Source organism: Penicillium waksmanii (assembly GCF_028829765.1).
Source record: "Penicillium waksmanii strain IBT 27052 chromosome Unknown utg000007l:1.0-4314555.0:1.0-4317578.0, whole genome shotgun sequence".
NCBI lineage: Eukaryota > Fungi > Ascomycota > Eurotiomycetes > Eurotiales > Aspergillaceae > Penicillium > Penicillium waksmanii.
Window position 1 is genome coordinate 4,113,942 of NW_026643253.1, and position 23,684 is coordinate 4,137,625.

At 48.1% G+C, this 23,684-nt stretch overlaps 4 protein-coding genes across 4 annotated transcripts; 2 read left to right on the forward strand and 2 right to left on the reverse strand.

The window, feature by feature from the left end:
• Nucleotides 1-1,081: 1,081 nt before the first annotated feature.
• N7481_008389 (uncharacterized protein) lies at nt 1,082-1,749 on the reverse strand (the record flags this gene model as incomplete). Its single annotated transcript, XM_057267608.1, has 2 exons — nt 1,082-1,348; nt 1,414-1,749. The coding sequence occupies 2 exons, from the start codon at nt 1,747-1,749 to the stop codon at nt 1,082-1,084; spliced, it is 603 nt and encodes a 200-aa protein (XP_057121809.1).
• A 947-nt stretch (nt 1,750-2,696) lies between these two features.
• Nucleotides 2,697-11,886, forward strand: N7481_008390 (uncharacterized protein; the record flags this gene model as incomplete). Its single annotated transcript, XM_057267609.1, has 14 exons — nt 2,697-3,331; nt 3,390-3,903; nt 3,959-4,082; nt 4,142-4,254; nt 4,311-4,740; nt 4,796-5,041; nt 5,109-5,246; nt 5,295-5,636; nt 5,682-7,501; nt 7,585-8,409; nt 8,474-8,830; nt 8,887-9,224; nt 9,287-9,764; nt 9,817-11,886. The coding sequence occupies 14 exons, from the start codon at nt 2,697-2,699 to the stop codon at nt 11,884-11,886; spliced, it is 8,430 nt and encodes a 2,809-aa protein (XP_057121810.1).
• Nucleotides 11,887-13,178: 1,292 nt separating this feature from the next.
• Nucleotides 13,179-21,296, forward strand: N7481_008391 (uncharacterized protein; the record flags this gene model as incomplete). Its single annotated transcript, XM_057267610.1, has 16 exons — nt 13,179-13,705; nt 13,754-14,264; nt 14,322-14,445; nt 14,504-14,616; nt 14,678-15,119; nt 15,176-15,622; nt 15,691-16,054; nt 16,110-17,841; nt 17,897-17,993; nt 18,047-18,072; nt 18,121-18,972; nt 19,027-19,308; nt 19,361-19,435; nt 19,483-19,823; nt 19,887-20,364; nt 20,427-21,296. 16 exons carry the CDS (start codon nt 13,179-13,181, stop codon nt 21,294-21,296), a joined length of 7,281 nt encoding a protein of 2,426 aa, XP_057121811.1.
• A 350-nt stretch (nt 21,297-21,646) lies between these two features.
• Nucleotides 21,647-22,884, reverse strand: N7481_008392 (acyl-CoA desaturase; the record flags this gene model as incomplete). Its single annotated transcript, XM_057267611.1, has 2 exons — nt 21,647-22,653; nt 22,710-22,884. The coding sequence occupies 2 exons, from the start codon at nt 22,882-22,884 to the stop codon at nt 21,647-21,649; spliced, it is 1,182 nt and encodes a 393-aa protein (XP_057121812.1).
• Between the last annotated feature and the right edge of the window lie 800 nt (nt 22,885-23,684).

Consider the following 23,684-nt stretch of genomic DNA (forward strand, 5'->3'; position numbering starts at 1 on the left):
CTTCACACTCTAAACGCGAGGCAATTTATCTCATGGAAGGACAAATATCAAAGTAAATCGTCTCCAAACTCAAGTTTGGACGATCCTTCTCAGGCCATCAAAATACTACGTAGTATCAAGCCTCAACGCTACTACGCTCACAAAGTATCCGTTGCCAACCCCGTGGAAGCGCTGTTAAAGAAATATGTGAGAAGCTTATCTGCTAATTGATTGTTAATAGAATCAGGGTTAGTACCTAGGTACAAAAATATCAGATAGTTGAATCTGAGCCGAGGCCTGTTTTGATAGTATTGCTTCAAGTTGCTTGCAGTAACCTTGTGTTGGATCGACTTCATACAAGTCATGACGCACCTTGAAAGAAAATGGGGCTATCCAAGCTGGCAATTGTACAGCCAATGCAAGCGATTCAGTTCTGATTCAGGGGTAATTTGAACTGACTCCGGTGCTTGGCCCACCGCCAAACAAGGGGCGTACGGAATGTACGGAGTGCACCCAAATTCTCATGATCTCATGATCTCGTGAGACCAATCAGACGCATGAGCCTCGGTCAGCCAGATTATTCATTATGCGGGTTATTCCCAAATGGGTTTAGACCAAGGGTTGGTTGGAGGCAAGGGTACATTTTAGCCGAAAGATACAAACAACAGGCAAACAAGCAAAATAGCATTGATCGATGAGGAAAAAGTACCGCATTTATTGGAGCGCCCCAATTTTGGGGATATATTTATGATTTATAGAGCTTCCTGGATCATAGGGGAAGTTCTTACGCTTAATCCCCATGGAACTTATTGATATGATGTATTGAGGACGAAGTATCTATTGAGACCGCTGTTGAGAGGGTCTCTGTGCCAGAACGGCTTTTATTGACATGTCACATCTCGAGGACGCCGCATTTACCTGGTTGCTCGTACCGAAAATATGCAAAATAAAATAGCTGCAAAATCACCTAGTCTCAACTAGTAAAAAGAAAAACAAATTTCAAGATCGACAGTGTGCCAATTCCCAATTGTCTTGGCATTGGTATCCATGGATATGCCAACCGATCCTATCCAGGCCGTGCATACCGAAGTAGGCGTAAATGTTAAACCAAGAAACCCAAAATCGGTGCCACTATCGAAGAAAACGTCTTGAATTGTTGAGGGGTCTTCGGGTTGCCGACTGGCTCGTACGCGGCAAATGTCGCATCCCAAGCTGCCTTGTGCTTGGCGGTAATCTGATGCATCGGTCCTGCGAAATCAGGAGGCATAAGGTGTTCCAATGAGACCATATAGTCGTCCGCCTCTCGGTACAATGCCTGCATGAAGATCGGAACCGTGAAGCCAGCGCCGGCCTGGTTCAACTTAGGGGCCTAGCACCAAGAAGACATTAGCATGATGCAGTGTGGTTACGATGCTCTGGGATCCAAAGACAAACCTTTTCCTTGTATGCTTGGAATAATTGAACACTGAGATCGTTGGCAGAATCAATACTGTGAAATATCGTATCCGCATCCTCCCATGTGAATTTCGTATCGGTTGGGACATGAGAATTAGCGGTCCTCATGGTGCTCCAAGTATTATAGAACCCCCGGGCAAGGGGAGCAGATGCCACGAAGCCCCCTTTGTAGCGACCAATATCCTTTTCGTTCGAGCGGAGTGACTCGGAAATGCTAGAGATTTTGTCGAGAACATCATTGGCTTGGTCTGAGAGTGCCAGGGAAGATGCAGTTGACAGACACACTAGCGCAAGTGAATATCTCAGGAATCGCATGTTGAGGACGAAGATAATGATGGAAGAGAAGAAAGCAGCGAAGATTACAGCTAAGGGACAGCGGTTTTCAAGTTGAAGTTATCTTCGAAAGTTTGGATATTTATCGGTAGTTCAACTTGGAAGTCAGCTCAATGACATTCAAGTTTTCATGACAAAAATTGCAGCTAATTAGCATACCGTGTAAAAAGACGTATCTGGGCTTGAAAATGGAAAAGACCAGCTCTTCGCGTAAATGTGGCTAGTTTCACTTACACATTCATATGATTTACTGAAACCTTAGGATAATGAATAAGTTGGAACAGAAGGCTAGCTTCTGGGAGTGGAATATGATACATTTCCCGACGAGGATCAAATTCAAGTTTGGAAGTATGATACTACTAGATCAAGCCAGAGAAAAGCCATGGATGTACCTAAAATGTAAGGGTGTCCAGATTGTTGGCTGAATTTGGAATCGGCATGCAGATCAAGACTCTTTATGTGGGTACTAGTACGTAGGTGTTTTGGAACAGAATCCACTGAATTTGAAGTTTGTGGCATGTAAACTCCGAGCCGTTATACTACCCATTTATGTGTCAGGAAAATATTGGAAGATACCTCAGTGTTAGTCTGCAAGGGGGAAATACCCGTGGTATACCCCTATTTCATTTCAATATCCATATGCAGTGTACATGCAGGAATATTACTAGTACTAATGGTGTCACACGAGGCAAAGGCTGAATCATGGTCTTGTTCACCCAGGCGCAATGGAGAGATTTGAGGCGATATAGCTGCATTCGTAGCTTTGACAGTTCAACTGAGATCACTACTCCCCAAGCCTTTCTTTTTTTCTTTTTTAGAGAGGGGTTTAGGGTTTTGCTTTAATACAGAACGCTTAATCTTTGCAAATCCAGAGTGAGCCAAATTTTGATGGCAATATCGACAGGCATAACTGGTACTTAATTTGCGAGATGACGGAGATTAAAATTGAGACCGCTCCTGAGGGCGCAGGGATTTCTGAAAATGGTGCGGTTGACTCGAAGAATGGCACAGCGCCCTCTGCTCAAGACACCCGACCACCCGAAGATGCAGACAAAATTTCAACATCTTATTGCGTTCCTTTTCCTATCGCTATTGTCGGAATGGCAATGAAGCTTCCCGGAGGTGTCACCAATGCCAAATCATTCTGGGAGATGCTTATTAACAAGCAGGATGGCCACTGCGAGGTACCAGAAACACGATACAACGTTGACGCATTTTACAGTCCCTTTGTGCCTGGCACTGTAAAAACTCGACATGGATACTTCCTCAAGGACAACATAGCCCACATCGATCGATTATTTTTCAACATGACAACAACCGAGGCAGGAAAGCTAGATCCGCAGCAGCGACTATTGCTAGAAGTCGTATGGGAATGCGTGGAGAGTGGCGGACAGAGGAACTGGCGTGGAAAGAATGTCGGTTGCTTCGTTGGTGTCTTTGGCGAAGACTGGCTAGAAGTGTCAACAAAGGACACCCAATGTATCGATAGGTTTCATGCTATGAGCACAGGAGACTTTGCGATTGCGAACCGGATATCGTATGAATATGACCTCAAGGGTCCAAGGTGAATAGTCCGTTGAACCTACCTCTAAGCCCTTGAATTCTAATGGAACCGTGAATAGTATTACCTATCGGACAGCCTGCTCATCTTCTATGGTGGGGCTACATGAGGCCTGCCAGGCATTGTACAGTGGTGAATGTGATTCAGCCGTTGTTGGCGGGTCGAACCTCATTCTGGCACCGACCATGACGACTTCAATTTCCGACAACATGGTCTTATCACCTAGTGGGTTATGCCGTACTTTTGACGCCAGTGCCGATGGCTACGGTAGAGGGGAAGCAATCAATGCCATCTTTATAAAGCCTCTAGCAGATGCTCTTCGGGAGGGTGATCCTATTCGCGCCGTCATACGATCTACCGCTACCAACTGCGATGGGAGGACACCGACCATAACAACCCCAGGGTCAGAAGCGCAGGAACGTCTCATCCGACATGCATATCTAAAGGCTGGGATTGATAACTTATCACAAACTGCCCTCTTTGAATGTCATGGCACTGGAACAATTGCAGGCGATACCGCAGAGACAAGCGTTGTTGCCAGGATTTTCCAAAAGGACGGTGTTTATATCAGCGCGGTATGTTGGGAAACTGATGGACGTTTTTTTTGGGACCATGCTAATGGCATTGAAGGTGAAACCTAATGTTGGTCACTCGGAAGGTGCGTCCGGTTTGACAAGCATCATCAAAGCTGCCTTAGCGCTGGAAAAGAGGATCATCCCACCTAATGCCCATTTCTTGAACCCAAATCCAAAAAGTACGTGATTCCAAGCACCATAAAACAAGAAATCTTTTGCTGACAGTCGGGCACGCCAGTTCCTTTCGAAGAAGGAAAATTGAAGGTGCCTGTAGAGCCGATGGCGTGGCCAGAAGGGAAGGCCGAACGAGTAAGCGTGAATAGTTTTGGAATCGGAGGGACAAATGTCCATGTGAGTTTTTGGATCCAAATAGATGTAACTTTTATGACGATACTTACATTCCACAGGCCATTTTGGACTCTTTCCCACCCGCGAATTCCACGTCACCTGGTGATGTACCCTGCTCAGGGAACCCAAGGCTATTGGTAGTTTCCACAAAGAACGCCAAATCACTAGAAGAGGGAGTGAATAACATCAAGCAATATTTGGCCCATAGTTCTGTCAATATCAACGATCTGGCGTATACTTTAGGCACCAGAAGGGACCATATGAAGCATCGAGCATTTGCAATTATCGATCAGGACGGTACAGTATCGGACTTTGAAAAGTCCCGGGAAACCAAATCGGGTATTGTGTTTGTGTTTAACGGCCAAGGTGCACAGTGGGCGGGCATGGGAAGAGAATTATTATCAGCATCTCCAAGCTTTTGCAGAAGTATTTGGACAATGGACCAAGCTCTGAAGCGGTTGAAGAGCCCCCCAGAATGGAATTTACACGGTAATTTCCTATCAGCTATCATCTCAGAACTTCCGCTTTTTAACACTAGCTTTAGATGAGCTTCTGAGAGAAGATAACTCGACCAGGATTTCGGAACCTGAATTTTGTCAGCCGATCTGCACAGCAATTCAAATCGCACTGACTGATATTCTCCGAGCCTGGGGTATACATCCAGATTTTGTCATTGGCCATTCAAGTGGAGAGATTGCCGCTGCTTATGCTTCTGGCGCAATTAATGCTCAAGTGGCTATCTCCTTGTCGTACTACCGAGGCCAAGCTATGAAGTCCACAACACAGCGTGGTGGCATGGCTGTTATTGGAATGTCCCCCCAAGCGGGCTAGCACATACTTAAGAGATAGAATCGCAGTGGCATGTGAGAACAGTCCGCAAAGCGTCACAATTTCTGGGGATGAAGATATTCTGGCAGAGGTGCTTGAAAAGATTGAAGCAGATGAGCCGGATACGTTTTGCAGGCGACTCGAAGTCTCTGTTGCATATCACTCCGGTAAGTTTATCAGTTTTCAATAGGGAAGCAATCTTAACACCTCGATAGAGAGTATGCAAAAGCCTGGAGCTATATATAAGCGCGACATCATGCCAGTCATATCCTACAGCAGCACGATGACGCCACTCTATTCGACGGTAACAGGAGCCGTCATACGTGCTCCTTCTACTCTCGATGCAGCATACTGGCAAAACAACCTGCAGCTACCAGTTCTTTTCAATGATGCCGTCCAGACTCTAATACAAGACACTGGCGGGCCGAACATATTTGTAGAGATTGGGCCACACTCAGCCTTGTCAAGCCCCCTCCGTCAGATCTTGCGCTTGCACGACTCCAACCAAACATCAAAATACATACCTACCATGATTCGAAACCATCCACAGCAGAGAGGTCTGCTATTGGCAGCCGGTCGACTTTATTCTAACGGTTGTCCAGTTCAATTGTCGGCTATCAACGGCACATTTGGAAAGGTTCTGACAGATCTACCGTCTTACCCTTGGCTGCACGATGAAGATTTGTGGACTGAGACTCGACTCGCTCGACAGTGGAGACATTGTCGAGAGCCTCACCACGAGCTTCTAGGCTCCCGATGTCTGGAATCTGCTGACATCGAACCCTCATGGAGAAAGATTCTCCATGTAGACCGTGTACCCTGGCTGTTGGATCACGTCATGGGCCAAGATGTGATATTCCCGTGTGTTGGATACATTGCCATGGCTGGTGAAGCAATTCGACAGATTACGGGGTCAGAAAGCTACAGAATCCGTAACTTGCTCATGAAGACCCCTCTAGTGTTGAAGGGATCGGAACCAGCTGAAATACTCACCAGTCTTCGTCCAGTGAGGCTGACAGATACGGAAGACTCAGTCTGGTTTGAGATAACCATCATGGCATACCAGAACGAATCATGGAAAAAGCATTGTGTTGGACAAGCAAGGGCCGGTACCAGTGGCTACCATCTTCCCCTTGAAAACAAGACGTATCCGCGTTCGCTTCCTTCCAAGGCATGGTATGGGGCGTTGAAGAAGCGTGGGTTCGCATTTGGACCCGCGTTTCAACGTCTGGAAAACATCTCTGCCAGTCCCTCCAGTTGTCATGCGGTTGCCTCTATTCATTGCCATCCCGACGACAATGCGAATCACTGCGATCGATATACACTTCATCCGACAAGTATAGATCAAGCTCTCCAGCTATTTGGTGTTGCGGCGGTCCATGGTATCTGCCGTCACATTACGACGTTTAGTGTTCCTGTATCGATTGAAAACATTGATATCTGCCCCGGGAAGGGTCTCATGTCTTTACATGCCTTTTGCAACTCATCGGCCCAGTCAATCACTGGTGATGTGAGTATGGTTTCAAAGGATGGTGTTGTTCTATCAATGATCAACGCAACGCTCGTTTCTGTTGACGATCAGGATTCTGCTACCAACAAAGTATCCATGATTACTAAATTATCTTGGAAGCCGCATATTGATCTGCTCAACTCTCCGGACCAAATTATTTTTGAAACAATACCCGAACATCTTGCGGAGTTGCTTCAAAATTTCACGCATTCGTTGATTCTGGATACTGCAGACAAGATACACTGTTTGCAACCAAGTAGTCCTCATCTGAAAAGTTATCAAGGTTGGATCAGTTCCCAGGTCAATGATCTGCCGCGAGCCAGGAGCAATGTGAAATGTCTGGACTCACTATGCAAAGATGACCCTTTCGCCGAATCCATGGAAGAGCTGGAGCTAAACATACCTGAGCTCCATGTACTCTGCAGCAGAGCACGAAATATCTCCAATCTGTCGGTTGACTTGATGGAAGGGAGAATACGGCCCGAGGACGTCGCAAACAAAGAGGATATTTTAACAGCAGTGTCTGATTTCCTGTACACGAGCGCTGGCTGCAGGCGTTTCTTTCGCCTACTTGGTCACTCAAACCCAACCATACGAGTCCTTGTAGTTGGTATAGGCAACGGATTTGCAATATCCCAGGCCCTTATTGACCTCACGTCAAAAAACGGAATCCCGATGTACGAAAAATTTACCGTCACTGATACATCAGCTGATCGCATCTCCCGGGAAAAGGAGAGACACGAGTCGGCCAAGAATGTCGAGTTTACCCTGCTGGAAATCAGCAGGTATCCCGTAGAGCAGGGCTTGGAGCCTGAGAGCTATGATTTAATCATCGCCTCCGAGGCATTTGATACAGACAGCCACGCCTCTTCTGTGTTCAAGATTATCTATTCTCTTCTTGCCCGGGCGGCCGTATTCTCTACCAAGGGTCTTGGGCAGCCATTCCCCTGGTCACATATGTCATGGCTATTTACCCGACATGGTGGGAGCAACAGGAGCACGATCTCAAGAGATCTGTTGTCTCTACGCAGGATTGGCAGAAAATCCTTCAGGAAGCTGACCTTTCGGATGCTGCTGAATTGACGAGTCATTCGTCGCCTTATCATCTCGACACTATAATTGTGTCGCGACCTCGCATCGCCTCCCCTCACCGTGGTTGTGTGGCTCTTTTGTACCTGTCGAAAATCATGGACTGGGCCCGGTGGGTGGAAGATTGTCTAATTCAGGCCGGCTATACTGTGACATGGGTAGCTCTGGGAGAGCGGTTGCCCATGGCGGAAGATGTCATATCTCTTATTGACCTTGAAGGCCCATTCTTTGCTGACATGTCTGAGAACAAATTGGCTCAAATCCAGCTATTCGCTAGCCAAATGACGCACTCCAGGGTTTTGTGGGTTACTGATAGCTCACAAATGGAATGCAAAGACCCTCGGTCTGCGTTGGCGCTGGGGTTTGCGCGAACGATGAGACACGAGATAATGCCGGCTTTTGCCACTCTCGAAATGGACCAATACGATGCCGCTGGTGTTGTCTCCCTTCTTCGCACTTTGCAGCACATACAGGGAGAAGGGATTTGCCCCTGGCTTGACCCAGATCGCGAGTTTGCGGTACACAAAGGAGTTATCCATGTTAGTCGAGCCCATTGGACCCCAGTTCAAGAGGCACTGGCTGCTGTGAAGCCTTTGGACGACTATGGAAAAGTCCTGGATATTGGCACATACGGATTGTTGAGCTCACTTGCGTGGCGTGAACAAGCTTCACGCGATTTGAAAGACGATGAGGTCGAGGTCGAAGTCAAATACTGCTCGTTGAACTTCAGGGTAGGCATTCTTAGAAAATTGCTTTCTCTATTCCATGGTTTGCTTACTGAACGTGCCATATTAGGATATAATGGTTGCCATGGGTGTTGTTGGGAACAAAACCGAATTTGGCCTTGAGGGCAGCGGGTTCATTCGCCGAGTTGGTTCCTCGGTCAAACACCTCCAGGTTAACCAGGCGGTTGTTTTAGTGACAGACGGACTTCTATGTACTCGCAAGATTGTTCCTGCTCACTGCTGCTCACCCCTAGTGTCTGGCCTTTCACTGGCCGATGCAGCAACAGTACCAAGCGTATTCACCACCGCCATCTATTCGCTTATCGAAATTTGCAGGCTTCAGGAAGAACAGTCCATACTGATACACTCTGCATGTGGTGGAGTTGGTCTTGCAGCGATTCAAGTATGTCAGATGCTCGGTGCTAAGGTATGTTGAGCTCTTTATGACAACTTCCAACCTAGGTCACACGCTGAACCAAATAGATTTTTGCTACCGTTGGAAGCGAAAGTAAGGCTCAATACCTCGTGGAAAGCTTTGGAATCTCTCGAGACCATATTTTTGATTCCAGGAGCCCGTCCTTCTTTCACGGGGTGATGGAGCAGACTGGCCATCAGGGGGTAGATATCGTTCTCAATTCCCTATCTGGAGAGCTACTACACACTTCCTGGAAATGTGTCGCCAAACGTGGGAAAATGATCGAACTCGGAAAGCGCGACATGTTAGGCCATGCCCAGTTGGACATGAAATTATTCACTGGGAACAGATCCTTCATCGGTGTCGACCTAAAGCAGCTCCTCGAGGACGAGCCTGAGTCACGCAGGTATGCAAGCCCCGAGAGGAATCATGAAGGATAAGACTAATCAAAACTCCTACTTCGTTTAGTTTGATTCAACAGGGCATGGAATATATCACACAGGGTAAACTCAAGCCCATCCGGCCAGTTACCTTCTTTGAAGCAGTCGATATTCCGCAGGCTTTTGGACACATGCAAATGGGAAATCATATGGGAAAGGTCGTGATCAAAATGCCCGAGAATTCTACGTTACGGCCAGTCACTGGTAATATGTCATTCTTCAAACTTCCTCCAAATGTCTCTTTCCTCCTTGTTGGTGGTCTCGGAGGCCTGGGTCGCGCGGTGGCTACGTGGATGGTGGAAAAAGGTGCTCGAAACTTTGTTTTCCTGAGTCGATCTGCTGGGAGAAATCCGGACTCAATTTCATTTATTGAGGAGCTCGAAAGTCAGAATTGCGCAGTGACTGCGGTCAGTGGAAGTGTGGACGACATGCATGACGTACAGCGGGCAGTCTCGGCCTGCAAGAACCGGATCGGGGGAGTGATACAAATGTCCATGGTACTCAGAGTAAGTCAAACGCCCTCATTAGGATTTTTCATGAGCTAACTTTGGTACACAGGACCAACTTCTGTCCAAATTGACACACGACAGTTGGATATCGACACTGGCCCCTAAAGTCCAAGGCACATTGAACTTGCACAATGCCTTGATCGGTAGCAAGCTCGACTTCTTTGTCTGCTTTAGCTCTATCGCCGGCCTGTGTGGAAATACTGGCCAGACAAGCTATGCGGCAGCCAATTCATTTTTGGATGCCTTTGTTAAGTATCGTCAAGAGAATGGTCTTGTGGCAAGTGTGATTGATGTTGGACTGATTGATGATGTCGGATTCGCGTATGAGCATATGCCAAAGCTCATACAGCGTGCGTACTCCACATCAATGCAAACCATTGGGGAGGGCGATTTGCTCCAGGCCTTGGAGCTGGCCATGAGTCAGCCAGGGCACTTTGCCAGCGGCCTCGGAACCACCAGGTCTCTGTCTGATCCTGGAGTAGTGCCCCCTTGGGACCAGGATGCTCGATATAGCTTCTGGGGAAGAATGGTCTCAGTTGAAGAACAGAGCACAGCAACACTACATGGAGATTTCAAGGATTTGGTCGAGAAGATTCAAAGAGACCCTCAAATATTGGATGATCCGGCTACGGAAAGCCAAATCATCAAGGTACTCGGCAGGGAAATCGGATCACACCTTTCCAATACTAATGATATGGATGATGATGAGGTCTGCAACATGGTGATAGAATCCCTGGTCATGATCGAGATTAGAAGCTGGTTTCGGCGTCACCTGAAGCTGGAGGTATCATTGCTAGACATCTCGAACGCATCAACTATTGGAGGTCTTGGAAAGGTTACAGTGAACGCTCTCCGCGTCAAATATCAGGCGGGTGATACGGAAATGAAGGAGAGCAAAGGTCCTCCGACTAAAACTGATGATCTGCATCTGGGAGATTTGGTCCTCGGTCGGGACTTCCGTCCAATTCCTGGCCCGGTGCCAGAATGGCACTCCGAGACGGAAGGCCATATACTCTTGACAGGTGCCACGGGATTCTTGGGCGCATTTCTGCTCTCTATGCTGGTAGCACTGCCTAAAGTTCACACCGTCACTTGTTTGATCCGAGCTGCCGATGGTGCAGCGGCAATGGGTCGACTGGATGCGACATTCAAGAAATTCGATCTTCCAATCGATTTCCAACACAAGATTAGGACGGCTCCTGGTGATATTTCGCAACGATATCTCGGCCTGGGAGCCACAGAGTTCGCCTATTTGGCCGAGAAATGCAGCTCCGTTTTTCATCTAGGAGCTGTAGTCAACTATACCTTATCTTACTCTGCCCAGCGTGAGGTGAATGTGATGGGTCTTGTCCATGTTCTAAGCTTCGCCAATACTCATCGTCTGAAGTCCGTCCATTACTTTTCTGGACTGGCGGCGTACGGTCCCGTTGGCTTTCTGGGCGGACAAGACTATATCCCCGAAAACCAAAGACCAGTGGCTGCCCAGAGGCAGTTACGGCATCAACAGGGTTACCCCCTCACAAAGTTTGTTGCCGAGAGTATTTGCTGGGATGTTATCGCAAACGGCTTCCCTCTCAGTATCTACCGACCTGGCTTCGTTCTGGGGCACAGTGTAACTGGCGTGGGAAACCCAGATGATGCTGTGAATAGATTCATGTCCACTTGCATCCGTTTGGGCACATTTCCCCATCCCCCCAACCAGCGCAACTTCTTCGTTCCTATCGACTTTGTGTGTTCATCCGCTGTACATATTTCTCTGTCGAACAAAAATATCGGCCAAGCATACAACCTGATCCACCCGGATCAAGATCAGAACATCAGCCTTTCAAGCACATTCAACATCCTCAGTCAACTTGCCCCACAGCCTCTGCGCAGCGTTACATTTTCCCAGTGGCTGGAGCTAGTATCAGGCACAAAACTTCATGCTCTGAGCCATATTGCTCCAATTATAGCAGAGAGATCGTCCGAGAGCTCCATTTGGTGGGACAGCGAAAATGATGACGTGGTTGTGTATGGCACAGAGAATTTGCACAGGGCTCTAGAAAATCGGCCCGACATTTTGCAGTGCCAAAGTATGATTGATCTGCTGGAACTTTACTTCAAGGAATGGTCACAATAGTCAGAGGCCGAACTTTGGCCAACTCGCACTTGGGATAATGTTTCAAGATTGCGATGAAATTTCAATTGGTTTTAAGTTACTCGTACACTGGGTCTATCAACGCTACGTATAGGATGTGCACATTTCATTGATATTGTCATCAGCGTATATCATTTAACCTTGTAAGTTTCAAGACAAAAGGGTCAAAAGGAAGACATGCCTTTGCCTGCGATCGGTGCTGTAAACTCAAGCGATATTTCGATGAAAATCTACTCGTACCAAAATATTTAGTAGTTGGGGCCAACCTCTCCGATACATCTCATGGGCTGTTGATTCGAACTACTTCCAGACGATCGTGGTTCAAAAGCAACGTGACCTCCTCCCTTTATTTTCGAGTCACCCTCTCATTGAAAGCTATGAATCTTCGAGATATGTACCGGATGCTTGCTTCTTATTTAAACTATTGGCTATTATTTTTCTTTCACTTTCTCTCTGGCGGGTACTCCGTAATCAGAGTAGCCACTTCGGAACACAGCCATACATGACCATGAGCACCAGAGACCGACGTAGTACCATCCGATATCTTGTATTAAGCTCACATATAGCAAGAATAACAATCAAAATATCGTGCAGGTAAAGTAAATTGAAATTATGCACTATTTAAAGCGGGATATACATAGATAGCTTTGACCAATCAGAAACTTACAAATTGATTACGTGGGCAGCGTGGAATATTATTGTTCCGCCCGGATGGGGCGTCGATGGTGTGGTTGCCGGGCCGCCGATCGACAATACACCAGGTGTTCGCAGAATAGGAGGCCAATGCCAATGCCACAACATGATACATCAGGCCAAAACAACGAAATCAGGGGTGCAGAACATACGGTCGGACTGATCCCAATGTCAGTAGACAAAAGAAAGAAAGAAATACCGAATGCATTGGTTGAAAGGATACGAATGTCATGAGTGCCGCCATCCTATGACGGATCCTGATCATACATACGTGCCGCCTTTCTACATGGGCAACTACCTTATCATAATTCTCTTCTAATAACCATCGGGGATCAGCGGCGGCATGGAAGTCGGGTAATACAAAGTCTTCAATCCCTTGCATGAAATGCATGAAGAAATTTCCGCAGGCAGATCACATCCCTTGCATAGAGGGAGCAAGATGAAGTGGTATACCCCTGATAAACGCTCCGACATCTTATCGACCGCGTGGGAAAGTCCTTGAGTTTACTTTTCGTTTTCTTGTCGATCTGACTGCCTATACTTTGACTGACACAGGCACAAACAAGACCCTCGCTCCCAAAATGAAACCCGTCGTTGATTGTCAAACAAAAGAGAATGTGCCTGCGCCGATTGCTATCTTGGGAATCGCAGTGCGGTTGCCAGGAGGTGTAAGATCTACCACAGAATTTTGGCAGATGTTAAGCGGCGGGCAAGATGGGCGATGTGTGGTTCCTGAGTCTCGATATAATGAGGCTGGATTCTATAGCGAGTCTGGAGCCCATTCGGTGGGTACGCGACATGGATACTTTTTAGAAGATGATTTGGAGACAGTCGATACATCTTTTTTCGATATGGATGGGCTACAGCCCGGTCGGATGGATCCTCAGCAAAAGCTACTGTTACAGGTGGTCTGGGACTGTCTTGAGAATGCTGGGCAAGTGAGGTGGCGGGGGATGCCCATCGGTTGCTTTGTCGGCACTTTTGGAGGAGACTGGGAAGAGATCGAGACCAAGGATACGCAAAATGCACACAACTTTCATCTGATCGGACGAGGGAAATTTGCGCTTGCAAATGTGGTGTCATACGAATTTGACTTCAAAGGTCCGAGGTGAGTTTTTCATCCCTGTTGGATCGAAATCGTATTAATTTGAACCAGCATGACCCTAGAAACGGGGTGTTCTTCCTCTCTGGTCGCCTTAAACCAGGCATGTCAGGCTCTAGAGATGGGGGATTGCACTTCCGCCGTTGTGGCCGGATCCAATTTGATCTTCTCACCAACCATCGGAATGCAGGGAGCGGCACTCAGTGTATTTTCACCTTCAGGCATCTCGAAGTCTTTTGATGCCTCGGCTGATGGATATGGAAGGGGAGAAGCTGTAAATGCGGTTTTAATCAAACGCCTAGATGATGCCATCCGTGATGGAGATCCGATCAGAGCCGTAATTCGGTCTACCATGGTGAATTGCGATGGCAGAAGCCCTGGAATAACAACGCCATCTGCAGAGGCTCAGGAAAAGCTGATATTTGGAGCATATCAAAAAGCGTCTATCGGTGATATCTCTCAGACTGCCTTTGTTGAGTGCCATGGCACTGGGACTCTAGCAGGTGACCCAATCGAATGTTCTGCGATCTCCAAAATCTTCCCCAAAGGGGTTTACATCGGCTCGGTATATATTTTCGTCACTCGCTGTCAGTATGTCCCTTGATGCTAATCTTACTTATAGGTAAAACCGAACGTAGGTCATTCCGAGGGGGCTTCTGGACTTACAAGCCTTGTCAAGGCAGTTCTCAGTCTGGAGCACAGGCAAATACCACCAAATATTCACTTTCGTCTCCCTAATCCACGGAGTTTGTATCACAGAATGCTTTTGAAAGATCAAAAGCAGTTGGCTAATACTTTTACTAGTTCCCTGGGAAGAGAATCGTCTTCGTGTCCCCACAAAGCTCACCGCATGGCCAAAAAACCGAGAAGAGAGAATCAGTGTCAGCAACTTTGGAATTGGAGGTACAAATGCACATGTGAGTAGTATCGTCCCGTACATCTCTTATATCGAAGATGAGGTAGCTGATCAAACTGTAGGTAATCGTTGACTCGTCTTCATCGCTCCGTCGTACATCGACAGCTCAAAATACGCGGGAAGACTCAAGATATCTGTTGTTACTCGTATCTGCAAAGAGTCAAGCGGCACTTTTGCGTCGACGAGAGAGCATCCTCAGGTACATGGAGTTGCATCCGAGTCGACTTGATAATCTGGAGTATACCCTGGCTGCTCGTCGTGAGCATCTCACACATAGAGGGTTTCTCATAAAATCAAGAGACAACGAGCAAAATATGGGCGATATGAAAAGCTCGGTCGTTGGCTCAATACCAAAGCTGATATTCACATTCACTGGCCAGGGCGCCCAGTGGCCTGGGATGGGTAGAGAGCTGATGGCGCGCTTCTCTATATTTAGAGACACCATACGTTCACTAGATCACATCTTGCAGAGTTTGGAGAGTCACCCTAGCTGGAGCTTAGAAGGTAAGCACACAGTTTGAGAGGATAATTTCATGCATTAGCTCACAGTAAATTTCCAGACACCCTGGTGGATCCAGACAATGATCGCATCAATTCCCCCAAGCTCTCTCAAACCCTTTGCTGTGCGTTACAGATTGCTCTAGTGAACCTTCTGGCCGAACGGGGCTGTCAGCCCACTTCAGTCATCGGTCATTCTAGTGGTGAGATTGCGGCTGCGTATGCCGCAGGCGCCATAACTGCCAAATGTGCTATTGCTATCAGCTACTATCGTGGCTTGCTGGTCGAAGAATCAAGTCAGCTCGGGGCGATGGCAGCGATTGGATTGAATCGAGAGACAGTCGAATTATATTTGCAGGACGATGTTGTGCTCGCCTGTGAAAACAGCCCTATAAGTATCACTCTGTCCGGTGAGCCATCTCAGGTGGAAGTGGTGCTGAACAGGATCAAGTCAGATCATCCAGATGTGCTTTGCCGGCAGCTCCGCGTGGACAGGGCATATCACTCCCGTCAGTTCAATTCATCCATTTTCCGAGGTCATCGGGGTCAATTGTCTGCGATACTAATTTGAACATAGGATTCATGGCTCCGATTGCCAAATTATACACCTCCCGTATTTGTCCTTACATGGAATTGCAAAAGGAAATGATCCCGATGTATTCAAGTCTGACCGGAGATCGAGTATCTGATCCATACCAGCTGAATACCGAGTATTGGTGCAGAAATCTGGCATCGCCAGTACTCTTCTATGACGCAGCCAAGTCCATCTTTGACGAGATACAGGCGAGTGCATTCTTCCTGAGAGATTGGTCCTCATTCAGCTTTAGCAGGCCCACTGCGAGATATTTTCAAAGCGTCCAGAAACACAAAGAACGAAATGTCGTATGCATCCTGCCTAGTCCGTGGACAGGGCCAGGAATCGTCGCTTCTACGGTCATTGGGTGACTTATTCCTGTCTGGGATCCCTGTCAATCCTGTCGCATCCAATGGCTGCAGGGAGGTCCTCACCGACCTTGATCCTTACCCCTGGGAATGTGGTAAGACGGATTGGCGTGAGACCCGACTCACTCGAGAGTGGAGATTTCGCCCGTTTGGACACCACGAGCTCTTGGGCTCCCGAGTATTGGAATCGACGCAGATTGAACCAGCTTGGAGAAGTATGCTGCACATTAACGACGTCCCATGGCTTTGGGATCATAGAATCGGTGGGTCGATAGTTTTCCCCTGTGCAGGATATATTGCGATGATAGGCGAAGCGATCGGCCAGATCACCCGCTGCGATAAATATTGCCTGAAAGACCTACGCATAAACAAGGCATTGACATTGCATGACCATGAAAGAATGGAAATTGTGACGACACTCCGACCAGTCCGATCTACCAACGAGCCGGGATCTGGATGGTACGAATTCTCCATCACGGCCTTTCGGAGGGGTTCATGGATCAACCATTGCACCGGGCAAGGACGGGGTGAAAAGTCCTCATCTGCATCCCGAGACATCAGAAGCTTCCCGAGAAAGGTTGAATCAAAAGTGTGGTATAGTAGTTTGAAAGACCGTGGGCTGGAATACGGGCCACGATTCAGCCAACTCCAGAACATATCGGCACATCCAGTACAATCATCCGCTGCTGCCAGCCTTGAAATTCCTGATCCTGGAAACATGATTGATCCTCCTACCATCGATCAATGCTTACAGCTTGTGGCAGTCGCCATGTGTAATGGGCTTTCCCGAAAATGCCACGGCGCGGGTTTGCCGGTCTTTATCAAAGAGGTCTTTGCAGGCAAGACAGGGCCGACCCTTTTTCTCGAGGCGACGGCGGCAGTCACCTCTCTTGGTGTAAATTCTGGCTGCGTTATCGCACAGTGGGGAAGCCAGGTCGCAGTGAGAATAGATGGGGTCGAGTTTGTAGGCCTCGATGACGGCCAGTCAGTCGATGGAGATCGTCAGCTGTGCTCGAATGCCATTTGGGGCCCTGATGTGGATGTTTTACCGGAGGATCATCTTCTGTCGTCTCCGGAACCAACGATTGGCAGTCTCAATGAGCAATATTTCCCGAAGTACCAATTTTTTGACATGTGTTTAGTCGAAACGGCGAGACGCATTACTTCTTTGGAGCCGGTTTCCGACCATCTACGCAAGTATCAAAGATGGGTAATCTCAAAATCAGCCGCCGTCCTGAAAAGCTCTGACCCGGTGAAGGAATCAAGAATACAGGCGCTCCTGCGGGCCCCGAGGCAAGAGTGGCTAGACATTCTGACTGATATTCGGCAAGAAATTGAGGCCACAATGCCACTCACTAATTGCTTTGCGGAACTGAGTTTCGCGATATTGGAACAATGCGTGGATATTGTGGAAGGAAAATGTTCACCACTCGACATTCTAATGGAAAATGAGCGCTTAACCCGATTATACAACACCGGGTCTCAAAGAAATTATGAAGGTTTCCTGAAGGTTCTGGGGCACAGCCGACCCAATCTGAAAATCATTGAGATTGGAGCAGGAACCGGGGCAACAACAGCGAGAGTGCTGCGAGCTCTTCATCCCCCTGGAAACAATCGGCAGTACTCCCGGTATACTTTCACGGACATTTCTTCAAGTTTTTTCCAGCCTGCCAAGGAAAGATTCAAAGCTCACAATGCACTTGAATTTGCAGTACTGGATATCAGTCGCCCCCTGGCAGAGCAGGGCATAGAGACCGAGTCCTATGACCTGGTAGTTGCGTCAAATGTTTGTTTCTTTTCAATTGCTACCCTAGAAGATAGCATGCTGACAGCATGGCCAGGTCCTTCATGCAACACCGTCGATCCAGGAGTCGCTTTTGAACGTGAAATCTCTTCTCAAGCCCCGCGGTCGTATATTGATTGAAGAAATCTGTTCTGGTGAGTTGTCCCTCGATTAATAGTAGCCAATATTCACACTAACGTCTTTCCAGATGCCTTACCAATTGACTACATTATGGTTTGTTTTTCTTTGCTCCTTTGAAGAGAGGAATACTAATCGTGACAGGGGGTGCTTCCCGGGTGGTGGATGGGCGAGAGTGACAATCGGGCGGACGCTCCATATATTTCAGCGGACCGGTGGCATGAAGAGCTTCAAAGGGCCGGGTTTGTAGGTATCCACGAAAAGGCAGACGAAGCAGAGATATACATGACCTCGATTATAGCTTCCGTTGCATCTCCACGGCGTCTTGACCATGGAACGGTGAATGTCTTATGCCATTCGAAGAAACACCCATGGATCATTGAGCTTGCGCAAAAGCTGAAGGATGCCGGCTTCTCTGTTGCTTGGTGTACAATTTCAAACCCGCCACCTCCCAACGAAGACGTGATATTTCTCCTCGATATCGAAGAGCCGTTCTTGTATCAGATGACGCAGTACAGATATGAACAAGTCCAGAAATACATTTCGTCCTGCACATCTACCAGGGTGCTCTGGGCTACCTGCAATTCTCAGACACTCTGTCAAAATCCCCGCTACGGGTTGACCTTGGGCTTCGCACGAACCATGCGAGTTGAATATGAGATGGTTTTCGCGACAGTGGAGCTGGACAACTTTGACCAAAAGTCACAGGCTACCCTAGTCGAGATCTACCGGAAATTCCAGCGAGATCGGTTTGAAACCAATGACACCGTGGATTATGAGTATGCCATTAAAGACGGTGTGGCCCATATACCAAGATACCGCTGGAGTAGTCTATCCCAAAATCTGCTAGAAGATGCTGCAAGAGATGAGCCAAGGACCCTCACCATCGAGCAGCCAGGGATTTTGGAATCCTTGACATGGGTCGAAATGGCCATGCCCCCTCTCGGAGAGCAAGATGTTGAGATCGACATCAAATTCGTTGGCATGAATTTCAGGGTAAATCATTTATTCCCTTTTCTCGGTTGAAGTAGGAACTGACCATAAGCATAGGACTTGATGGTTGGTCTGGGCATGTTACAGGCGAAGGATGAACTGGGGCTTGAAGGCAGTGGGATTATCCGGCGTGTAGGAAGCGGAGTCACTCATCTACATACTGGAGATAAGGTGATTTTCCTTGCCACGCCGGCATTCAGCACTCGGATCATGGTCTCAGCGTCTCTTGTTGTTGCGATACCCACTGAAATCTCGTTGGAGGAGGCAGCCACCGTCGGGTGCGCATACACCACGGCTGTTCATTGTCTGTTAAACGTTGGACGACTGGAAAAAGGACAGGTAAGATACGTCGACCCCAAGTACTGAAATATGCTAATGATAAAACTTGAAGTCGGTCTTAATTCACTCTGCGGCGGGCGGAGTGGGAATTGCGTCAATTAAAATATGCCAAATTGTTGGCGTAGAGGTGAGTTTGGCCCCTCGGAATATCCCTGTGCATTCTGACAGTGGAAGATCTTCGCCACCGTCGGCAACCAAGACAAGGCACAGTATCTGACCGAAGCTTTCGGCATCCGAAAAGAGCACATCTTTGATTCTCGGAGTGCATCCTTCTCTCCAAGTCTGCTCAGAAGAACCCGAGGCCGAGGGGTGGATCTCGTGCTCAATTCCCTGGCCGGAGACCTGCTTTTGGCATCATGGGATTGCGTAGCAGAGGGTGGCATCATGGTGGAGATTGGAAAACGCGACCTGATGGGACATGCAATGTTGCCCATGGATCGATTTCTCGCCAACAGGTCCTTCGTGGGAGTAGACATTCTCACCCTCGCAAATTCACGCCCTAAAATCGTGCAAGAGTGAGTCTTCAATCTGGAGCTTGGGAAAAAGCAGCAGCCCACACTAACATTATGAGTAAACAGTTGTTTGAATCAAGCTACCTGCCTCCTAGCCCGCAAGTCCATCACTCCCATCCAGCCCATACGTACCTTTGCAGCCGATCATATTGCCCAGGCCTTCAAGCATATGCAGGAAGGGAAGCATATGGGCAAGATCGTTGTCCAGGTCCCGGAGGAGGTAGCACACATCCCAACATCCAAAGCCAGAACTAAAATGTCGTTCAATGGCGATGGGGCTTATCTTCTGGTCGGTGGTCTAGGAGGCCTGGGCCGTGCAGTGGCACAATGGATGGTTGAGCATGGAGCCAAATACCTAGTGTTTCTTTCGCGCAGTGCAGGGACCACAGCGAGGGATGGCGAGTTTCTCAATGATCTGATTCTGCAGGGATGTCATGGCCTCTTGGTCCAGGGTGATGTCACGAGCTTGGCTGATGCAAAAAGAGCAGTTACTGCCAGCTGCAGACCTATAAAGGGGGTTCTGCACATGGCAATGGCCATGCAGGTAAATTTAAACCCCGAAACTCCACGCATTGGAATGGCAGAAGCTCATTCAGTGAAACACAGGATACCCCTTTCTTTAGCATGACTCATGGCCAGTGGACAGAGGCACTCCGTCCAAAGGTGGAGGGAGCCTTGAACTTGCACGATGCCTTGCAGTCCAACAACCTCGACTTCTTTGTCATGTTTAGCTCGGTGGCAGCAGCGGCCGGCTCTGCTGGACAAGCTAACTACACGGCGGCCAATACCTTTCTTGATGCTTTCGCGCACTATCGCCAGTCTTTGGGCCTACCAGCATCAGTCCTTGATGTTGGTTGGATAACCGACATTGGCTATGTCAGCCAACATCCGGAGCTCACGCGAATGATGCAGTCCAAGGGCTATATTCCATTGCAAGAAGTACATCTGCTGACTGCTCTGCAGTTACTCTTGTTTCCTCCCCGCACGGTTGACGGTGCTCCATCTACCTTCCTTAACCAGAGTCATCTTTCGCTCGGTCTGGGCCTGTCAGGGGCCCAGATTTCAAATAACTCACCCTATAGGGATGCTCGCTTCCGCTATGATCCGACTATGGGACTCTCGCATTCGGAATCCCGATTGCCAGAAGGGAGTGACGTTCAAGCGATTCTGCGCGCTGTTGAAGCGAATCAAGATGTGCTAAATTTTGGCCCAACTTTTGATCTTCTTATCAAGGAGATGGCGCTCCTAATGGGGCCATATACGCCAGCGGTCAAAAGTGAAGACCTAACCGCCATGGCTAATATTTCTGTGGACTCGCTGGTCGCTGTAGAGGCTCGTGCATGGCTAAAACGTAATCTCGGCGTCGAGATAGGTCTTGTTGATATTGCCACGGCAGGGACTGTGAACGGCGTCGTCTCTCTTGCAATAGATGCCCTGGGCATCAAATATACCTCAAAATCTTTGACTGGCTCGTGACATACTATGCGAGATGATCGAAGAGATAATCCACGAGAAATGACAGGGGTAGCTAAGGGATGAAGATGTTGACATGGGCACAAGAATCGAAGTTTAGCCATCAAGTACCGGAATTGACCTGACGTATTCTTCAAACGGCCCAGCCACCTACTAGTGATTAGCATTGCCAGTGAAAATGCCCAATATAATCAGACGGTCGATTGATTGTCATGAGATTCGTTCAGTGGTTTCAGGCGTTTATCCAATTGTGCTATACCGGGATCATACGAGGTAGGAATTATCTTCAAGGTTTTGAGGGTTCATGTAGTCACCAACGTACAAATTCGGAGTTCTAGTGTCTATCTTGAAGTTCATCTACCTGAATTTTCACTTGGAGTGACAAGAGCAGTCCGCCTGGCCTTGAGGAGAGAACTTGCATACGCAGAATGGGCGTTATCAGTAAAGAAAGCCTCTGTTGCGTCTTTGCCAATGAAGTCTTGGATCAGAGCAGGACCACCAGGGTGGTCACTAATAAAATCTGCCAAATCATAAACCACTCCTCTGATACAGACGAGACAGTAGCCGGAGTTCGTTTGCAGCACGAATTCTGCCCAGCTCATACTAGGTAAGTCTGAAAAGTCTGATTCCTCCAGGGTATCTGGCTGCTGCTGCTGCTGCTTCTGCTTCTGGCCTCGTCGAGCACGCTCAATTTCCGTTGGACTGACTGCCTTTAGGTTCGAAGCTAGACCGAAAATACTCCACAACTCAATTAAATACCTCGAAATATCCGACTCATACCAGTACAGCCCATTGCGATAATCCATGGGAAACGTGTGGTGAAAGTTGTGATTGCTTTCCCCGCCAGTAAAGAGCGCTAGAAGCGGTACGTTTCGGGCGGAAGTGTGGCTTGAGTACGGTTGACTTCCAGCCCAGGAGGCGTGCGCGATCGAGTTGACGAACCAAGTACTATTAAAACTGATCCAGAGGCGTGCACCTGCTCCATAAACGAAGCCACCTTTGAAATCATTCCAGCCAAAGTGAGCAACAGCCGTAGGGAATACAACCATCATACACGCAGTGATGTACCAGAAGTATCGCTCCTGCCATAGCACGATGGGATCCGAGTCGAGGTCTGAGACGTCTACCCTCCCCCAAGAGCTTGGATCATAGCTGAGAAGCCATCCAATATGGGTGTGATAGAATCCTCGGCGGGCGTCGTAGGGATCTCGGTCAGTGTCGACATATCGGTGATGTGCGCGATGGTGTTTTACCCACCACCGGATACTCAACTGGCCCTGGCCAGTGCCGAGGAGAGCAAGAGCATATCCAAGGAGAGGGCTGGCGCGGTAGGATCGGTGCGCCCAGAGGCGATGGTAGCCTGGATCCATCAACATCTAACACCGCCATTTTCCTTCAGGAGATCATTCCACCTACCAGTAGTGATGGCCAATCCTCCCACGACATGCAGAACGAGCACCATTAGCGCTGTCTCGGTTCTCAAGGCTACACCACTTAGGATTCCAAATGCTGCAGTCAACGGTGTGGTAATTAGACTGAAACGAATAATCCATCGAGTCCGGAGGGCATCTCGAGCAAGTTCGGACTTCATAATGAGGGGTTGACGGGAGTGTCTCGGAGAGTACCTAAGCCTCAGGGATAGTCTTGAATACGGAGCAAAATATTTTAATAAAAAGGAGGCCGATCTTTCGCGCGGTCTACTGGCAAGAATTATTGCCCAGGTGTATATGGGGTACATTACCACGTATCACAACCCCTTGCATCGACTAGTAGCGACTTGCATCAAAACAAGTCGTACCACATTCCAATTTCGAGCAACTATATTGAGCCATCTCAATAAAAATCCCTACGACCCATCTCAATATGTGCAATGCAATGGAAGTATGGCCCTAACTTAACTGAACAGATGTGTACATGGAATTCCCCGGCCTCTCAACAACTTTTGATAGCCCTAAATGTATTCCGGCCCTGCCCCCGGGGGGGGGGGTCTCATAGTTAAAAAAGTCTGGGCGAGGGGGGGGCATAAAATTCTTGCCCCCCCCCCCCCCACTAAGTACCTCAGATTTTGAGGTTTTTCGATCGGGCCTTTAGAAGTTTGATTAGAATTATCTAAACTATCCTTCTATCAGGTTTAATAGAATAATTTCTAGTGGGAAGGGTAAAACCCTAAGGGGTCTGATTTTGGTGGGTGATTTTTTTGATGGGGTATGCCAAGACTAGGACCGACGGGTAGTCTATTCTTTTTAGCCAGCTTTCTAAGCCTAGGGTTTCTGCCTTAGCTATAAGATATTCTAGGGTTTTTGGATAGAGAGTAGGGTTGCTGTTTATTGGCTAACTACTGAAGCTAACTAAATCTGGTTTATACTACTATATAGGTAAGGTTAGTAAGTA